This window comes from Vipera berus (assembly GCF_964194415.1).
Source record: "Vipera berus genome assembly, chromosome: 2".
NCBI classification, from domain to species: Eukaryota; Metazoa; Chordata; class Lepidosauria; order Squamata; family Viperidae; genus Vipera; species Vipera berus.
The window spans coordinates 49,268,996-49,290,047 of record NC_138203.1 but is presented as its reverse complement, the minus strand read 5'-3'; the positions used below and the strand labels follow the sequence as shown (position 1 = coordinate 49,290,047).

Below are 21,052 nucleotides of genomic sequence, written 5' to 3'. Positions count from 1 at the left end.
CCGAGGTACTATATAACAAACTCAACTATACAAACCACACCTATAGTTCCCTAACAGACAAAAGGTTGTTACAGTAAGCGGGCTGGCAATTTAACTACTTGCCAATTCTACTTCTGGGAAAAAAGATATCATCTTGAAGAATCTTGTTACAGTTGTAGACTTGACACTGGTGGAATACTGGATAATCTCTTGTGGCTGCTATAGTTCATTATAGCAGATCAAAACAGGCAATCTGATCTGCGATTCTTAGCATTCCTCAAACCTTAGTCATAAGCAAAGTCCGGAGTCTCACAATTTTTTTATCCTGTATTAAATACTCAAAGGCATGTGAACAGCTATTACATCTCACAATAAGAAGAAATTGGAGTTCCCCTGATACTCTGGAATTATAGTTGGCCAGGAATTTGAGGATACCACAAGAAAGAAGCTATTCTATTCCCTTTAATAATGAAGTCATAGCACTGTCATCTACACATATTTCAGAAGTTGACAGCACTGCAATGAACTCCAATCATAGTAAAGCACTTCAAATCATACAAATGCATATCCAAAGAAATCATTCTAGGAAAATGCCTAATTATTTTAATTTGTTTAATCATGGGTGCTAAGTGTAGATATTCAGATAACCTGATACAAGGCCTGGCATTTCAATGAATTCGACTCAAAAGTATTTAAATAACTGCTCCTTCAAAAGCTTTGTATGGTAACAAATACTAGCCATCATGTAGAGTATGGTTGCCTAACATGAGGCTCCTTGCTGATGTGCAACTATCAAGAGTTTCTCTGAACACAAATTTCAAAATTATGTGACATGGTTTCTCATACCTTTGGAACAGAAACTGTATTGTACTACTTTAACATTTGATAGGGTGAACATCAATATAATATAATAAGATAGCAGCTATAGAGAAAGCATTATTTTAAATTCTAATCTACAATTTTAAAAAAAGAGTTAAAATCACTCAGGCAAAAATATTGTAAAGAATTTTCTCTGAAAAAAATAACAATTGTGCTGTGCTTAAATACAATTTCTCCTTCACTAGAGGTCAAATCTATCAAATAATAATATACAGTCATTCAATCTGAAAAGAATGTCCCAAATTATAATTTTAAAAAATCACTAAAACAGTAAGGGGGAAAAGTCTTTAGAAAATATACCCAGTTAACACTCATATGCAAAGACTACACATATTACAAATAAATATATTAGTTTAAACAAAAGATATACATGATTTAAACCATATTTTGCATTTTCATGGCAATCCCGGTGATTTCAGTATTTGTATATATGTTTGACCAACCTACCAGTCAATTATTTCACAGTTTAGAAATCCAAGTATAACTATCTGAAAGGTTACACAAAGATCTTTATATTTCTTTGGCAAAGGGTTAAAATAGATGGGGGATATTAGCTAATATTCAGCCGATTCTTACTTGAACATCTGAAGCTTGACTTCCAATTTTTGAAGCAAACTGACAATCTTCAGGCTCAATTGAAAGATATGCAGTGGCAAGAGGCAATACTTCTGAAAAATTTCTTTGATTAAAGTTTATCACTTCTGGACTATGTTGTCCATCTTTGACAGATTCACTCAAATTGATCACAGAATCTCTTATGTTTGAAATAATTTCATTATTTTCCGCCAGCAACCGTTCCAAGTGGTCTATTTTCTCTTGCAGTATTGAAAGCTGACCCTGTTGAAAAAATACACAATTAGATATCCAAATATCCTTATAGTAGAAATACATTTATTTCTTCTCCCTGTTCTAAATATATCAGAGTATGTAATCATCAAATCAGTGTAAGAAACATGCTCAGAAAAAAAAACAGTAAAGATTCTTTCATTCTTTAATTAAAGTGAATTCATATAGGATTTTTTTTTCTGAAAAGAAAACAATTGTGGTGCTCTATTTTGCTGCAAACATAAAAAGACAACCACCTCTAATTTTCATTTTCCCAAATCCACTAACAGTTATGAATTCAAGAATAAGTTCTAAAATTGTCCCATCATTAAAAAAATTTATTCTAAATTCTATTATTATGATATCTTAGTTGACTAGAATATGGCATTATTTACTAAGGTAAGAATTAGTTATATTTTAAAATATTGTTGGAACAGAAAATCAAAATGAATAGTTAGCCCTTCAGAGAACACTTTTAGTTAAAAATTGCAGTCTAGATACATGCTGAAGTCAAAACAGTTTATGGGGTAAGTGAATTACTGACTGTAGTTTAAAATAAAAGATTAAACAATTTTAGCTAGCAAAGGTTTATCCATATTCTTATTTTTCCAGGAGGTAGATGTACATTTCCTTGCTGATGCATTGTATCTCCTCACAGTCTTACTACTGTTACATGCATATTTTTGAAAGAGTAACCCCCTATTATAACAACTGCTGTGACACCTGCTGTATACAGGTAGCTCCACCCCCATAAAAGAATATTCTTTTCATTTAGGACATTTATTTGCAACCACAGGTTTTAGCAAGAATTAGATTATTATTAACAGAATTAACAAAAACAACATAAGCCTTTTATATTTTCTTAAGATTTTAAAACAGGCATGTACACTATATTTCCTGTCCCCACCCTATAAATTCTGAGAGCAGCAATGTCCTTTCAACAACAGTATGTGCATGTAACGATGCAGTGGTTCAGGCTAGAAACCAGAAGACCCTAAGTTCTAGTCCTGCTTAGGCACAAAGCCAGTTGGGTCACCTTGGGCCAATCTCTTTCCTTTAGTCTGAGGAAGCAGGGAATGGCAAACCACTTTGGAAAAACCTTGCCAAGATAACCACAGGGGCTAAAATTAAGGAAAAAAAACTGACTAAGGCACAAAAGAAAAAAAGTACAAGTAACAAATGTATCTTTGATGTATTTGCTATGCAGTCCTAAGCAACTTGAAGGATTAGCTACAGAATGCATTATACCACCACAGTGCTACCTCAGTATTCGACTGCTTCAAAACTCATCGAATTTGGTACTTGACAGATTTTGACATGAAAATGTTGTCCTGGTACTTGTCATTTCTTTATGTAATAGGAAGAGGGGGATGGCTGTGAGGACAGGAAGTCAGCCATGCCAGAAAGTCGCTGCAAAAGGAAGCAGGGAATGGTTTTAGAAGGTGAACAGCAAGTTGGCCATGCTGGAAAGGTTGCTGACATAGAAAAAGGGATAGGCAGGAAGTACTTCCCAGCTGAAACAAAGGTCACATGGTAAGCCACGTGGTTTGTTTGGCACTCATTTTTAGTACTTATTGCACCTGCCAGAACCAACTAATGACAAGTACCAAAGTACCACTGTACTCTAAAATCTTCGTTGATTTCCTATTTAATTCCCAAATAATTTTATGTGGTTGGTATCCATAAAACTCTTAATATATAGTCAACTGTTACTTTTATCAAAATTCACTTATTTTTATTATCAATAGTATTAAATCAAGGAACAAGGTTTATTGGCAAAACTATGATTCAGCCATATCAAAGATATTACATACATTATGGGACTAAAAAGTTCCATTTAGCTTATGAGTAGATTTTAAAGGGATATTGTTATTAATTTTAGTGTTAGTACTTTGTATGTATCTATGTTAAAGGGGAGTTAAAGCACATTATGAACTTGGTTAATTTTATATTATGGATAATTTTTAGTTAGAATATGATTATTATATCTATAACCCTGTATTTAGCTCTGGGAAGCGGGGGGGAAGGGGGGTGGTTTGGGGTGGGTGGGTTTTGGGGATATGTATTGTAAAAACTTTTTTTGTAAAACTCTTTAATAAAAAAAAGATATTACATACATTTGGTAGCTCTATCTTGATATTCATACTTTCAAAGTATCTCAAGATGAGTTTCAGCTTTGGGAAAGTTGTTTTAAGGTCAGGTCAGTACTAGCAATGTTGAATTATGCAGAATATTTTTTTAAAAAAGTTTTGTCGTCAGATTATATGTGCAATCAATAAAATTTTTGCAATTTCTGCATGCCAGAAGGCCAATACCCCTCTATATTTTATGCAAGTATATGCAAATTGAAACATGTTTATTCAGAAATCAGTCCCACACTAATCAACACTCCCATAGCTACACTGAGCTGTATGAAAACACATACAAAGCACCTCTTTTCAATTCAACAAAGAAGCGACTTCTTTTGGTAGACTCATATAACTGATTTGTAAGATGCTTCCAGCTGTCCCAGCAAGCATGTACATGCCCAATAGTTTCAATAAAAACTCCCCAGCATTTTAGGAAGTAGCCACAAAAGCCTGCCAAAAAAGATGTGGCACTGACTGAAAAGGAAATGTTTCTTGATACTATGAAGACTCACTTTCAGAGAATCTGCAGAGCCCTCTCTGATACAGGTTCTATGGACCAAAGTAAGTTTGTAACACAAATAATGGTAAGTGTATATGTGATGTAAAAAAAATATAAGCAGAAATCCAAAGGTACTGTGAATGGAGAGCACATAGCACATAAACTGTTAAGAAATTGGAATGACAGGAAAGCAAAAACGAATAATGCACATCAGAGGAAAGCATTGATTCATAAATAAGCCCTTCATAAACAAAAGAAAATAGCCAATTCTTAGGCAATAAGGAAGGGTTATGCAGAAAGCCAAATTTCAATAAGTATGATTTTCCACTTAAAAACAAAAACCCCAAATCATATCAAAGTTACTAATGTTGGAACAGATTCTATGTTCCAATATTAGGCAAATGCAAATTTCCCATAATACCCTTCAGAACTGCTACTTATATTTGATGTGATTTTATTGCTCTTTTCTAAAATGTAAAACTGTGCAGGTATTTTGGGGGAGGGGAAGGTTTCAAATATGGCCTTTTGTGTATATATAGATTGGGTAGATATTTTGCAGGTTTGAGAGTTTATTTGCCATCTTTGCTTTTCGGAGAATCACCTCTGGAACATTACTCAAAGACCAAGTCTGGTCCTCAACTCCAAAAATTGAATTGAATTTGAATATCTTATTTGGCCAAGTGCGATTAGACACACAAGGAATTTGTCTCCAACACAGAAGCATCAGTGTGTATGCAAATCATAATCATCATCATCACAATAATACCAATTAAAGGGGGGAAGTAAAGAATAAGAATAAATAATACTACATCCACAGAACATGAGTAAGTATACATAGTTATTATTTATTTATTTATTTATTTATTATTTAAATTTATATACCGCCCTATTCCTGTAGGACTCAGGGCAGTTTACAGGGAAAATTAAAATACATAGTATACAAAATTAAAATCAATTAAAACTATTAATTAAATTACTCTCTCTGAAGTTAAACTAAAACCCAATTAAATTAAATTAAAACCCCTCAGTCTGGGCCAAACAGCTCGAAGAACCAGGTTTTCAAGTCCCGGTGAAATGAGCGAAGGTCGGGGGCAGTCCTGAGTTCTGTGGGAAGTTGGTTCCATAGGGCCGGCGCGCCCACAGAGAACGCCCTTCCCCTGGGAATAACCCACCAGCATTCCTTAACCGGCGGTACCCTGAGAAGGCCCTCCCTGTGGAAGCGCACAGGATGATGGGAAGTTGATGCCGGCAGCAGGTGTTCCCTTAGATAATCTGGACCCAAGCCATTTAGGGCTTTATAGGTCATTACCAGCACCTTGAATCTCACCCGGAGGGCAACCGGAAGCCAATGCAGCTCACGGAGAAGAGGTGTTACACGGGAGTATCGGGAAACTCCCATAACAACTCGCGCGGCTGCATTCTGCACCACTTGAAGCCTCCGAGTGGTCCTCAAGGGCAGCCCCATGTAGAGAGCGTTGCAGTAGTCTAGCCGGGAGGTCACGAGCGCATGGGTGACTGTGCATAGGGCATCTCCATCCAGATAGGGCCGCAACTGGCGCACCAGGGGAAGCTGGGCAAAAGCCCCCCTTGTCACGGCTCCTATATGGTCTTCAAAATTGAGCCGTGAATCCAAGAGGATGCCCAAGTTGCGAGCCCTATCGACGGAGGGTAACACCTCACCCCCCATCATTAATGATGGAACGGCCTGGCTAACCCGAGATGCCGGTATGCACAGCCACTCAGTCTTGGCAGGATTGAGACGAAGCCTGCTTCTCCCCATCCAAACCCGGACCACCTCCAGGCAACAGGACATCACGTCGGGTGCATCACTGGGTTGGTTCAGGGTGGAAAGAAAAAGGTGGGTATACTGATGATACCCCACCCTGAAACCACGATGAGCTCACTCAGTGGTTTCATGTAGATGTTGAACAGGAGGGGAGAGAGGACCGACCCCTGAGGGACTCCACAAACGAGAGACCTCGGGGCGGACCTCTGCCCTCCCGTCAACACCGACTGCGAGCGGCCCAGGAGATAGGAGGAGAACCACCGTAAAACAGTGCCTCCCACTCCCAACCCCCTGAGATGCCGCAGTAGGATACCATGGTCGAAGTTATTAGGCAGCAGTGTGATAATTAGGTATTCAACAGAGTGATGGCACAAGGAAAGAACTGTCCTGGTCTAGTTGTTTTGGCACATAATGTCCTATAGTGCTGTCCCAAGGTAAGGAGTTGAAACAGTTTATGTCCAGGATGTGAGGGGTCTGCATATATCTCCTCAGTCCTTCTTTGATCTGTGGAATATACAGGTCTTCTATGGAAAGCAGGCTGGTTGCAATTGTTTTTTTTCATTCTTAACTATCTATTGAAGTCTGTACCTGTCCTGTTTGGCTGCTTGTGCCAAACCAGACAGTTGCAGAAGTTACCGTCCTGGATTTAAGTCACATGCTTTGATAATATTTGAAATGTACCAAACTTGGTATTTCATTAGGCTTCTTTTTATTATTTAATAAAGCAAAGAAGAATTATATGGGTTTATTTCAAATATTGTGTAACTAATTGTTGCAAGTGATGCAGTGAATTAAGAAACCAGGAATATCAAATAATGGCACAAGTATTTTAAAAATATTTCAATTAAAACATCATTTTGTTTTAACAGACTTCTTTAAAACCAAAAACTGGGTCATTAGTATTGGTATTTAAAAATGCAAGTATTCTATTTTACATACTAATAAATTAGTACAAATCTCTGAACACTAATTTTGTAGTTTTCATCTTGGAACAGCAAAGATAAGTTGGAATAAAAAGAATTTTTTATAAATAAAAACAGATATAAAGCATGATACCAGTAATTTTTTAAGGAATGGAAAGTATCTTCTAGGTAGCCAGAATCTATTCCAACTGCCTTTTCACTTTAGATTTATTCCAGCATGCTACCTCCTAGGAGTATTCCTTTCAACTACCACTGTATTCGCAAATCACACTCATCCAAATTTTTCCAAATTGGTGCTTTCCCAACATTTCTCCTTCACCTTTCATAACTGCTAACATATTTTGTTGTAATATTAGAAGAGCTGCCAAAGCCTTTATGAAATACTTGACCATACTCAGAAATCAACTAACAATGATACAATCCATAATTTTATTCCCTTGGGTGAATATGTTACCTGATTCCAATTACTGTGATTTGTGAATTATGTTTTACTATATTTGAGTACTTGTGTACTCAGTATTTCAGTAGTAGATAGGATACAAATTGAATAAATAGTTCAGTGAAGCTTGTGAACTTAGCTAATTATGGTATGTTGAATCTGTTTGATGGTTAATCAAAATAACTGCAAAGACTGCAAATGCAAGATGCCTGCAGCATCACTATTCTCTTAAAATTTTAATTTCTACTAGTGGGGATGTTATATTGTTGTTACATATTATCAAGATTCTATTAATTACAATGGTTTCAACTCAAATAAAACCAGCTGTTTTCACAATCCTATCATTCAATAGTTGCCTGATGTGTGTTCAATTTATCAGTTTTTTATGGTCTCAGCCTTTGGAACTACAACCACATGATTGACATGGCTTAACTACAGTAACTTTCAGATTTTAACTACTTTACTACTGTTGTTTTATCCCCCTTTTCAGAAAGGCTTTGAAAAATAAGTCAGGCCTTGCTTACAGATGTAATAGAGTAGAGACATCTGTTCTTTTCAAGGCTGAAATGAGGTGGCATCTTGTTGGTGTTCCTGCATGAACAACATTTAGCATCTCTTCAAAGGAAATTGTGTACACTATTACAATGCTGAGGAAAAAGTTAAGACAGACATATATCTGAAGTATCATTTTGTGCCCCCTAATGGTATGTTAACCAAACTAGACAAAAAGATAACTTTTTAGTTCTATGTTATTCCTTTGTTGTTGTTGTTGTTAGTTGCGAAGTCGTGTCCGACCCATCGCGACCCTATGGACAATGTTCCTCCAGGCTTTCCTGTCCTCTACCATCTTCTGGAGTCCATTTAAGCTCACGCCTACTGCTTCAGTGACTCCATCCAGCCACCTCATTCTCTGTCGTCCCCTTCTTCTATTGCCCTCAATCTTTCCCAGCATTAGGCTCTTCTCCAGTGAGTCCTTCCTCCTCATTAGGTGGCCAAAGTATTTGAGTTTTAGCTTCAGGATCTGGCCTTCTAAAGAGCAGTCAGGGTTGATCTCCTCTAGGACTGACCGGTTTGATCGCCTTGCAGTCCAAGGGACTCGCAGGAGTCTTCTCCAGCACCAGAGTTCAAAGGCCTCAATTCTTTTGCGCTCAGCCTTTCTTATGATCCAACTTTCACTGCCATACATTGCAACTGGGAAGACCATAGCCTTGACTATACGCACTTTTGTTGACAGGGTGATGTCTCTGCTTTTTAGTGTGCTATCTAGATTTGCCATGGCTTTCCTCCCGAGGAGCAAGCGTCTTTTAATTTCTTGACTACAGTCCCCATTTTGTATATTTGTGGCTATGATTTTTTACAAACAATTTCACAGGTTTTTTATGTACTATTGAACCTTTAAAACTATTGCCAAATCTTGTGTTCGGCATAGGTTTTCCTCCAGCTAGGCCAAACACTAATCTTAATAGTTTAAAATGTTCAGTAAACAAAACTATCTTGAATCAACATGGCAAAGAAAAACATATGTTTTAAATAGGTACATCTTGCCATATTTCTCAATGCTTAGAAGAGTATTTCCCCTAACTTCTGCTGTGCACACCTCCTGGCTTTGCATCTTCTGCTTCCAATCTATCCACATTGAAAAGATGCTCCAGGGCCCTCATCAAAATGACAGCAGTTTGGATTATTCCGTGACTGTGCCAGGACTGCTCATAAGAGCTACACATGTCTTGGGGATTCTTAGCAGCAACCAATACCCTACTCCTATGGTTGGTTCTTTGTTCACTCTTTTCATATTCTCATTTCTCCCTCAGCTCTGTCAGAATCTGTACCACAGCCCCCCTATTTCTTCCTTAGTAGAAAGAAAGAACTGTCTTAAATTCAGTGATCTTTGCAGATAAATACATTTTAATTCAACCCCTCACCATATACAGTAAGTACAGTTTTAATTTTAAGTGTTGTCAGTTATGCATCCATAGACCTTTTGCAGATAGAAACCTGTCTTCAAGTGGAAAAAAATCCCCTAACATCGAACAAGTTTAATAATGGCAACTCTCAGAAGTAAGACTTGTTTGGACAAGAATTTCATTAACAAGAGCACTGAGTCCAGATCACAGGAAGTTAACTGTTCCACTGATTCTGCCCTGACCAGATCCTATTTGGAATATTGTCTCTGGTTCTAGGCACCACATATTAAAAAGCATAGTGACAAACTGGATCTTTTAAAAATATTGGAATGGAGAAGAAACTAGTAAATTGGGTAATTTTATACATAGCAGTTACAGATCTCAAAAAATAAAGTGACCATGTTATATTCCATTCAGATGACAAAGTAGAGGTTATTCAAAATAGTGAAGATTATTTAAGTTTAGTTCACTTTTATTAAATTAATCAAGGCTTTAACACATTCTAATAAACGTATATCCAATCCCACTAAAAATTCTAAGTACACGTAATATCAACATAAAAACATTTTACAGTATACTGAGTACAGTAACTTTTTGGTACCCTTAATTACAATGCAAACTTAACAGCATGATAAATCATTCAGGTTAAATGTTACCCTTGCAAAAAATGAATTCCCTTTTTAAAAAACTGTGTATCATCCTTCAAAGTAAGACTATCTATATCAACATGGCCTATGTGCTTCTGTTCCTAATGAAAAACACTGCATTTATAATTTGTTACCTTACAACCCAGACAACATCAAGACATCTACCATGGTTATCATCTGTGAATGCAAGCTAGAATTCTGCCTTGATCTACTACTCTAAATCAGAATGTGCCTCCAGGCAAGTTTACAGCCTGCATGCAACCTAAGCCATTGTGAGGCCTGTGTCAGGGAGATAACTGAAATCTACAGCTGCACAGTTCTGCCAAATAAAGATTCCTGGATGTTTTGTTTATATCCATTTCTCAGCAAGCTTAAGCATCTGCCTATCATATTATCCACAGGCAAATACTAAGCTAGACATTTTAGCTTCCTTTTATTGCTCTGGCTGTACTTAATGTTTTCTTGCTTTAAGCAATCATACTAACTTTTGGGTTAAGTAACCTGACAATGTTCCAATTCTAGCTAGGCACTGCATATAAATGTTTTTATTTGGCCTGCCACCCAATTATCTCTCTGAGATTTAAAAAAATGGATAAGAAAGGAGAACATGCAGACTTCAGTAACCTAACTGGATCTTTTAACTGAAAATCCTATCTATGACAGGAAGAGTTCCTATTACACTCTCAACAGATGGCAGCACTTATTGGTGTTACAATGTTTTAGGGTAGAATTAGTCACAGCTGTAAAACTGTTAACAGTAAATAGATACTCATCATTTCCAGTATCAAGTAGTAACAGATCTTTCAAAACAGAAAACAAAGATACCTCCCACCCAAAAATCACCTGAATCTTTTTGTCTCCAAACTTTTTTTTACAGAACTTCAATTCACATGTATATTGCAAAAATACAGATACAAAAAAAACTTTCTAAAATGTTACTGTAAAGCACTAAACACTGTGAAACCTACCAGTTTATAGCTCACATATTTGACTTATTTTTAAAACAGCTGTATTACATAAATGAGTACATAAGCTCTGACACATTGTAGCTTATCTTTTTAATGAACACACCTTATTAAACGTTCTTCTACAACACATTGTTTGAATTTAATATATTTTATTTGTTTGTATATAAACCACTTTGAGATGCTTCAAGATAGGAAGCAATACATAATAAATAAATAAATTGCTATGTTCTTGTCTTCTAAAAGAAAGATTCCTTTAAAACCCCTCAGCCACGGACCAGCACGGGTCTGTGGCCTGTCAGAAACAGAACTGCACAAGCGGCAGGTGAGTGAGCAAAGCTTCAAAGCACCTGCTCTAGGTTGCATGCAAAATCATCCCCCCCCAAAGACAATTTTTCTTCCAAAACCAGTTCCTGGTGCCAGAAATGTTTGAGGGGGTGGAGGTGGAGGCGCTGCTTTACAACACAGCATGAAAGCCCACCGAGTGGCTTTGGGCTAGTCACTCACTCTCAGTCCAACTCACTTCACAGGGTTGTTGTGAGAAAAATAGGAGGAAGAAATATGCTAACCACCTTGAGTTATTTATAAAAGAATTTAAAAAATCTAAAGCAAATCTAAATAGGGATTTGGCATTTTAAAACCACAAAATCAGCCAAGACCATGAATATTCCTCTGCATAATATATTTTGTAATTTATAATTTGCTAAATAGTCCAGAATCTGGCAGTTTTAAATAATATTTATAGTGCAATGCTTTATTTCTCCTAGTTGGAAGTGTACCAGAGTATCAGACTTGGTTCAAAAGCAAGCAGACCTAGCATTACATATTTTTTTAAAAATGTAGAAACTCAATGCCATAAATTACAACTTTCCCTTTCCTAACATAGGGAGTATTTCTAAACCACGTTAATTAGTAGAATTAGCCATACACAACCCTATTTTCATTCACAGAACAAAAGTTATAGAAAATCACTAAACTTCCATACTTTATTAACTTCTTAGCTGCAAATAAATAATTATCAGCGTGATGCAGTGGTTGCAACACTCAACTTTCACTGAACCCCTGAGTTCAGGTTTAGAGGTGGGCCAATCTTCCACTCATCGTCTATCACACAGGCTGCTCAAAGAATTCAGGGAGATAAATAAGCCACAATGGGCTGGGTTTGTTCATTAAACCCATTAATCCAGAAATACCATATTTGGATATTATACCGTGCCATAAAGTATGTAGCCTTTTTTTGTTAGGAAGCAGTTACTCCACTATCCACAAGTCAAAGTAAGAACACGAAAGGAAAACAAACGTGAGCATTTATAGTCCGGGAACAGTGGTGAAACTCATTTAACAGTCAAGCAAACTTAACACTTCCCATACTTAAAGGAAGTTCCAGGGGAACTTCCAATAGTCTTTGTTAATGAATAAGCTTTGGAGTTGAATAGTTATAAGAGACTTAATAATGAGTGGAATATAATTGTTAGTTTAGAAGTAGATATAATGTGAAATTTTTGAAATGGTTTTCAATTTTTTGATTTCTTCGTTTTTTGTGTATTGTAAATGTTTTTTTTCTTTGTTGGTGTATGGTGTGTTTTTAACACGAAATGTAAATAAAGATTCATTTTAAAAAAAACACAGTCAAGCAAACTTAACACTTCCCATACTTAAAGGAAGTTCCAGGGGACAAAAGAGCAGCTGACAAAGCAGCTGACTTATATTTTTGAGAGCCAACATCCTATCTTTGCCTACGGTTTCCTACAGGGCACCGGAGCGATCCCTCTCTGGAAATCCCACCCTCAGTCTTCATCCGTGGTCACTACTGGAGACATACCAAAAGGCAATTCATAGGCATCGGGTCCCGGACTAGGGAAGTATGTTCTTTAAAATCCGGTTGCAAGACTGGACTCCGGCGGCTCACGTGAAATCTATCCAGTACAACAACTACGATTGTGCTTCCATTTCAAATCTGCTAAAAGGGGAGCTGGCTCGGTCGCGCTCTCTCTCTCTCTCTCTCCTCCAATTAAACTGAAATAGCCAAGATTCAGCTAGGAAGAAAGCTTAGCTTCTTTACATCCCAGCGAGCCTGTTTTGATGGAAGGGGCCGTTTTCTTTCTCTCGGATCCGAGACAAGGGGACTCCCCACCCCCACCCCCCACCGCCACCCCCGGACTTCCTTTCTGAAGCTATGCCTACTACTACTCTGCTCGAGTCCTCCGCACCACTTTCCCCGCCTTACAGCCGGAGCGGGCTCTGCATTTGCTCCCTTCCCCGAACCGTCCCACCAAGCCGCCCCCTTCCTTGACCCGTCCCGCTCACCTGAGGGAAGGAGCCTTCCCGGCGGTGGTTCTTGGGGTTCTCCAGGTGGCCCCGATCCAGCATCAGATAGAGGGAGAAGATCACCACGCAGAAGATCGCGCTGCCAAATATCGTAAACTGCCGGCTTAGCTTCATGGCCATCCTACGCGAGGCGGAGGAAAAAAAAAAAAAAGAAAAAAAAGCACGCGAAGAGATATCAGCCCGAGCCTCCGACGCGCACCAGCCCCAACGTCAGCGGCTGCTTTCCAACGATCAAGTTCTGGGGCACGCTGGTGAAAAAGTCCCGGCCCCGCTGCTTACCCGGCGGGTGGCTGGAAGGACGAAAGTTCCTCCCCGGCCCGGATAGTTTGCAGGCGGGGCCGGGACAAAGAAGGGGAGGGGAGGGTTCGCCCGAACCCGTCTCTAAATGCCGCCGCCGCCGCCGTACTCCGCTCCGTTCCGCTCCCGTTCGAGGCGAGCTAGACGGTTAAACCTCGACCACAGGGTGGAAGGAGAAGAAAAAAAAAAAAGCCCGCTTATAGATCCCGCCCGGGAGTTTCCCGGAAAGGGTGCGGACGCTACTCGAGCTTCGCCGAAGCGGATGGAGAGGGGCCCGCCGAGGGATATCGGCCGGGCTTGCGACACACCGAAAGCCCGGCCGCCAACCCAGCCGCGCGCCACCTTCCCTCGCCTCGCCTCCCCCCGAGCAGGACTGGCGGCCAGGAGCGAGCGGCGGCTCCGCAAAGCCACAAGGCGGCGCGAGGAAGGAAGCGGGGAGGAGCCTAGGCCCGTCCTGCCCGCCCTCCCGTCGCGTAGCAACAGCAACCGCGGTTGTGGCTGCAACCTTAAGACTAGAATCGCGGCCCGTCCCGGCTGACCGGCGGCGAGGCGAGGCGGTCCAGGGAGAGAGCCGAGGGGCTCTGCGATTAAACCCGAACCCCCACACTCACACTCACACCCACACCCCAATGCTCTTTTATCTACAGCGCGGGGTGCGCTGAGGGCTATGTTCCCTTCGCTTTTTCTATACGGGCGCCGCTGCTTCGCTTGACTTCCCTTTGTGTGTGTGTGTGTGTGTGTGTGTGTGTGTGTGTGTGTTTCGACTAGAACAGCGTTTCCCAACCTTAGGAACTTGAAGATGCGTGGACTTCAACTCCCAGAATTCCCCAGCCAGCTATGCTGGCTGGGGAATTCTGGGAGTTGAAGTCCACGCATCTTCAAGTTCCTAAGGTTGGAAAACGCTGGACTAGAACACGCGCCTACGGAGCTCAGGCTGCTTTGATGAGGAAGCGGGTCCCGCCGCGCTCGAGAGGAGTGGCGGAGCGACCCTTGGGCATGGGCGGGCGAAATGGTGGAAGGAAGGAAGGAGTTTGGCAAGCGTGTCGGGCGAGAGAAAGCCCCTTTTGTACGCTGGGAAGGGAGCAGCTGCTGCGGCTGCAATTTCTATGGATTTTTCCAGCTGTTACTACTTTCGACTTTGCGCGGCAGATGTGGGCGTCTATTTTCAGGCTAGAAAAAAAGTGTCCCCCTTAACGCCTGATGTTTCCGCCTACTCGCCCTTTTATCAAGCAGTGGACACAAATTGGGGCGTTTTCTTTAAAAAAAAACCACAACCCATCCTTCTATATTTGACCTGCTTGACATATTCATCAGTGACTGCTTATAGCTAGAAGAGAAGGCCTTACTTGTTCATTCCAGCCCCACTCTCTAAATTGTCTTAAAAAGGTAAGGATAGGCCTACTGAATCAAGCCAAATCCCATCTTGGTCTGTCATTTTGTTTCCCACAGTGGCTAGCTAGAAACCTCTGGGCTGCTTCCTGCCTTTATTCCCCTACTTGGGATATTTTTTTATTATTATTATTATTATTTAAATCCCATTTATATCCCGCCCTTCTCCAAAGACTCAGGGCGGCTTACAATCTAAAGCACAAATCAATGTGCTTTAGCAATAGCCTTCATTCATTTGAAAAGTAGTAGTAGTAGCCCTGATAGACTCTTCTTTCATAAATGTATCAAATCACTATAATGGTCATCGTCACATTTTGTGGTAATGAATTCTGATTAATTGGACTGTGCAAAGAAATTCTTTTGTACCTAAGGTGGTATTTGAGCTAGCATAATTGGAAGACCTCTGCCTTAGTGTTTTGAGAGGAGTAAAAATCCTACTGCCCACCTACCTTTTGCAGTTAATGATTTATACAGGTTGAACATGCCTCCCTCAGATAACTTTTTTTCTCACTGTAAGTCCATAACTTGTGGTTGGGTTTTTTGTGCTTTGGCAAATTGATACCAAGCAATTGTTCAGTCTTTCTGCAGACAGTTAACTTCACAAGACTTCCTCAGTATTGAAGGGAATTTTTTTTTGCAATGTTTGTAGTCTACATAAAAATTGGATTCATGGGGGGTTGATTGGTGATTAAAAATTTCCTAAGAAGTGATTATAATTTAGTTGTTTATAAATGTGTGCAGCAAGTGTATTAATATCTTGGTATTAGTCTCCCAAGGCCGAGCAACAAAGTGGGCATGGCACCTGGGCTATCTCTGTTGCAAGAAACTCTTTATCTCTCTTCTTCTTCTCTCTCTCGCTAACATAGTATTCGGAATCTCTGTTCATTTTGCTTGCACTCTTACTGTTTTCTTAGAAGGCTCACTACCATCAATAAGATTCAAAAGTAGGGATGAAAGATTTTAGCTTAGGTATATTTAATCAAAAACAAATCCTTAGGCGGATACAGGAATTATTTCAAGAAGAGTTGCTCCAAAATACGTATTGCAGTGACAAAGCATTTGTACTCAATGCTTGCTAATGTAAACATAATTTTTGCTCCTGCCCAACCTTTTCTGAAGTTACACATGAATTTTGTCTAATTTATCTACTTACAGCTTTATCATGTTCAGATAGACCTTTGGTTATGATGGCAGGATTGCCGTTGCTAAGCAATGTAGTCATAAAGTGTGGCCTCATATAACCATATAACAATAGCAAGCTTGGCAGTCTTAGTTGCCATTGTAACCCCAAGATGCCCAGGTCATTAAGCAGGAAGTAGTGAGAGTCCCAGATAAGAATCATGGGGTGACTGTCACAAGAAAATAGAAGGGCCAATGTAGGTTGTGGATGAGTGCAGAGGCGCCAGGGGAAACAAAGCACAGTGAAGCATAGGGAGACTGAGGGAAAAAAGGCTGCAATTTCATAAAAATGCAGGTCAGATGGGAAACAGAATATGGCTCCACATGAATGTAGGGAGGCTGGGGGAAGCAGGGGGTGGCTGTTGATTTTCATTGACTTTGCTTGTGGGAAGCTGGCAGGGAAGGTCATAAATGGCAATGATTGTGGGACACTGCAGCCATTGTAAACGCAAGCTGATTGACATGTGTTTGAATCATGATCACATGACCATGGAGGTGATATGATGGCAAGAATTTTCAGGACCGGTATAAGAACCACTCATTCAGTGCCATCACAACTTTGAATGGTTGTTAAATGGCATGGGTCCGGGTTATTTACAGGAGCACCTTTTGCCGGCGTTAACTTCCCATCGCCCTGTGCGCTCCCACAGAGAGGGCCTCCTCAGGGTGCCGTCGGTCAGGGAATGTCGACTGGCAGCCCCCAGGGGGAGAGCATTCTCTGTGGGGGCGCCTGCCCTCTGGAATCAGCTTCCGGTTGAGCTCTGGATGGCTCCCGACCTTCGCTCGTTTTGCCGCGACCTGAAGACTTGGCTATTTGAACTTGCCAGCCTGGACTGAGGGACTGGGATTTTAGATCTTAAATTTTAAAAAATTTAAATTTTAGCATGTGTTTATTGTTTAGGGCTATTTGATTTAATTTCATTTTAATTTTTATACATTATGTGTTGTTTATAGAGTTTTAATTGCCCTGTACACCGCCCCGAGTCCCTTCGGAGAGGGGCGGTATATAAATCCAAATAAATAAATAAATAAATAAATGAGTGGGTCAGTAAGTGAGGACTACTTGTTATTGATGTTTTCAGATTCTCTCTTGAAAGTCTAATGGTGAAGTGTGATATACGTACATTCTTACTTGTAACGTTTGCAGTAAAATTAACTCCATTATAGATACACTGAAGCCTTTTTGTAGATAGTTTGACTGAACTCCAGGGTAGAATTGTTGTATCTACCATCTAAACTCAAACTCAGCATTGTATACGGTAGTTGTACAACCCCTTGCTTTGAACTTCTCAACCACCCCAGTTACCATTGTATCATTGATAGGTACCTTCTCCTCTGTTTTCTAAAAATTGAAATAGGAAAATTTGTCTAAGATAATTTCTGGGTTTGAGGCAAGCAAGGATTTCCTAGAGATTTCCTAGAGATTATAACTAGTCCTCACAGACTGCCTCATTTACTGACAGTTCAAAATTATAATGATATAAAAAACAGCTTCACAAATGACACACATTTATGACCATTGTAGCCTCCCACAGCCATGTGATTTTCATTTGCGTGCTTCCCAACCACCTTTTAACAAGCAACTCTATACAAATCATGCTTCCATTAATGTAATGCTTTATTATAGTTTTTTGTTACTTTTCCATCACTCAGAGATAGGAAATTCCTTACAGATCATTTTGACTTAGATAGATAAAGCAATTAATGTCACTAGCTGAGTTCCAAATCAGTGGAATGCTAAGCACACTTACTGTTAGAAAGGCTAAGATTGCATAAACATGCTGAGGACTTTATTGCTTACTAAATCCAGGAAATTGCACATGGAGACTAGTCAGGTACAACCACATTCCAAATATAGACTTAGTTGCTTCAGAAACTGGATAGCAATTGAATTAACCAATATTGTACAGAACTCCACATAGTTTACAGGTAGATATCAAGTGGCTTGAAACTGCTGGAATAAACATGTTACTATTGTACAATCCTTTCCCCTGAATTTTTTGCATCAGAAAATACAAGGCTCTCTTCCTTGCATATATGCCATGAGTTAAAGTTCTGCAATGTGAAATTTCAACATTGAAATGTCAACATTGCATAATGTTTCTTGTCAAGGTAAATAGATTGATGGAAGATCTGAAAAGGGAGCACAACAGCAAAGAACTAACAGGCTAGATTCTTAAAACTGTAGATTTTCTAACTTTTTAGAATGAAAGCCCAAGATACATGGTTTGATAATTTGGCATTCCCAGAATTTGTTTATTTCTCGATCCTTCACTTGGAAACCTGCTTTTCTTCTAATAAGGCCACTTCTGTTTCTACTACTCTTGCTAAAAATGCAGCCTTGCATTCTAAAATTTGAGCAAGTTTTTTTTGCTAATTAAGGTTTGCTTATCATTGCAGTCAACAATTTAAAGTTTTTTCTTGGCTACAAAAGTTTGTACTTACATCATATAGTATAAAGGGATAATCTAACACTTTGCACTAAGCCATGGATCATTGAATTAACCACAGTTGTCTGAATACAAACATGAAGTTCTAATCCATGATTATGACTGTGGTTTGTACACATAATGCTGCAAGGCAATAGTGGTTAAGGCTCCAGGCTAGAAAGTAGGAGACCATGAGTTCAAGTCCCACCTTGGCCATGAAGGCCAGCTGGATAACTTTGGGCCGGTCAATCTCTCTCAGCTCAACCCACCTCATAGGTTTGTTGCTGTGGGGAAAATAAGAAGAAGAAGGTGTGTTGGACATGTTCAGTGTTTGAAGTTATTTGTATAAATAATAAAATCAGGAAATAAAATATAGGCAGTTTTTTCTAGCTCTCACAATTTGAATGCTGCTGAAAAGATACTCTGTTCTTGAACCAGTAGCTTTCAGGGATGTTAGCAATTAGTTTGATTATAATTTTTCAATAATTCATTGTGATTTATGCTATAAATCACAAAATCATTATTAGGTATTTATAGTATATTTAGCAAGCCAATAGCTTAGTTACTGCATGTAAAGCCAGCTTGCAACTATATCTACAGGCAACATTAACATCAAGCTAAAAGAGATACTTGTGCTGGCAGCATAAATGTCTTGAAACTAAATTACCAATTAGAATGAAGTTTCTTTTTCCCTCTGAGAATTAGGATTGCAAGTATCATCCGCACATAATAGTTTATTCTTCTTGTTTTGATTTGTTTGAATTTTTACTTTTTTTTAATAAAAAAAGGCAAAATAAAATCACTTTTAAATTTTAAATGTTCTTGACTTTATGTCAGATATTTTAATGTAGGGTCTACAAAATAATTAGCCATAACATACCACACTGGGATAATTTTGGCAGCACAACAATACATTTTGCATAATTTGTGTTGGTTTTTATTTAATCCTTACTAAAATTCAAAGTGATGTTAAAATATATTTTACTACTGTCAGGATGCTTTTGCAATGAAGTGGAAATAAAAACTATAGAAGATAGTACACCGTAAGACAGACTTTTAGGAAAATCTTTTATTCCTTGAATACCACTAATATTTCACTGTACCCCTGATATTTTAATTACAAATAGCTAATTGTCAAATAATATGATGAAAGGATAAAGCAAGGCCCCCTAGTACCCATTTTCTTTGTTTTTCTATCCTACTTTGGGACTGTTGAATAGATTTTAAATAAATATGATGCCAGTAGTTCTCATTGAACAACTTCTCATTCAGCAACTGTTTTAAGTTACAATGGTGCTAAACACAAGGAACGTATGATAGTCCTCATAGTTGCAGTCACCGCAGCATCCCGATGGTCACATGATGCAATTCAGGCACTTGGCAGCCAGCTTGCAATTATGACGGTTGCAGTGTCCTGTGATTGTGTAGTCTCTCTTTGCAGCCTTCACTGCCAGCTTATGACAAGCATAGTCAATGGGAAAGGCAGAAGGAGGGTGCAAATGGCAATCACACGACCATTGGACTCTGTGACTGCATAGAATTTGCCTAATGAGAGCAACTAGAATTGTTGCAACTGCTGCCATAAGTCAGTACATTCATGCTTTACAACCACATCACATAACACAATGGAGTTGCAGACCCAATTACCATTGTTAAATGAATAGAACCTGTATAAAGAATTAATACCTTCTTTTGGCATTCAAATAGGGCAGGGGTCTTCAAACTTGGCCCTTTTATGACTTGTGGACTTCAACTCCCAGAATTCCTCAGCTAGTACACAAGTCATAAAAGGGCCAAGTTTGAAGACCCCTGAAATAGGGGTACAAATAGGGTATTAAGCTAATTTTTAATTAGGCTTCATTGAGTAAAGCATGATTGTCCTTATATAATAAGACGTAAACTTTGGTTAACTGCCATGTGTACCATTTGCACAGAACTCTAGAATACATCTCGAATTTTAAAAAATAGATCAAATCAGCTACGTTATTGTTTAACCAGTATCAAGGTTAAATGTGATAAGAGCTAATGGCATTAAAGGGGCAGGATTTCTATTTAGTAAAAGTCCTGAGGGAAAAGTCTAAATACTGTCTCTGTCTTTCCCACTGTTTTTCCCCCTGACTCCCTAAATTCAAATTAGCTATTTCTCAAAAGATTTGAATTATAGCAAAAATATGAGATTCTATCATGAATCTCTTAGATAACATGCCAATTCTCCATAATAAAATTCCTGTCAAATAGTGGAAATGTAGATGGAAGCATTCAATATTGATGTTTACTTTCTCTTTTTCTGTGTTTCACATAGAAAATATCTTCATAGCTTCTCAGTTCTCTGCTACTTATTTTCATTTGTTGACTGATTTGTTTTGCAGAAACTGCAGAAAATTTCATTTATCTGTTGTTCACAGTTCTTAGGTCAGATCTTATTCCTGCACATGTATTTTATCTAACAATATTT

The 21,052-nt window shown here is 38.9% G+C and overlaps 1 protein-coding gene across 3 annotated transcripts in view; it reads right to left on the bottom strand.

Moving 5' to 3' along the window:
* MAN2A1 (mannosidase alpha class 2A member 1) overlaps positions 1-14,192 on the bottom strand; it is a 65,175-nt gene extending 50,983 nt beyond the window's left edge. For 2 of the 3 annotated variants that reach the window (XM_081317843.1, XM_081317845.1), the window contains exons 1-2: positions 13,283-14,192; positions 1,435-1,695 (exon numbers count right to left, since the gene is read on the bottom strand). In XM_081317843.1, the coding sequence (XP_081173969.1) occupies positions 1,435-1,695; positions 13,283-13,423 (402 nt within the window). In that variant the 5' untranslated portion in view covers positions 13,424-14,192. The remainder of the gene's footprint in view (positions 1-1,434; positions 1,696-13,282) is intronic. The other variant, XM_081317844.1, reaches the window with a different exon arrangement.
* Positions 14,193-21,052: the final 6,860 nt, after the last annotated feature.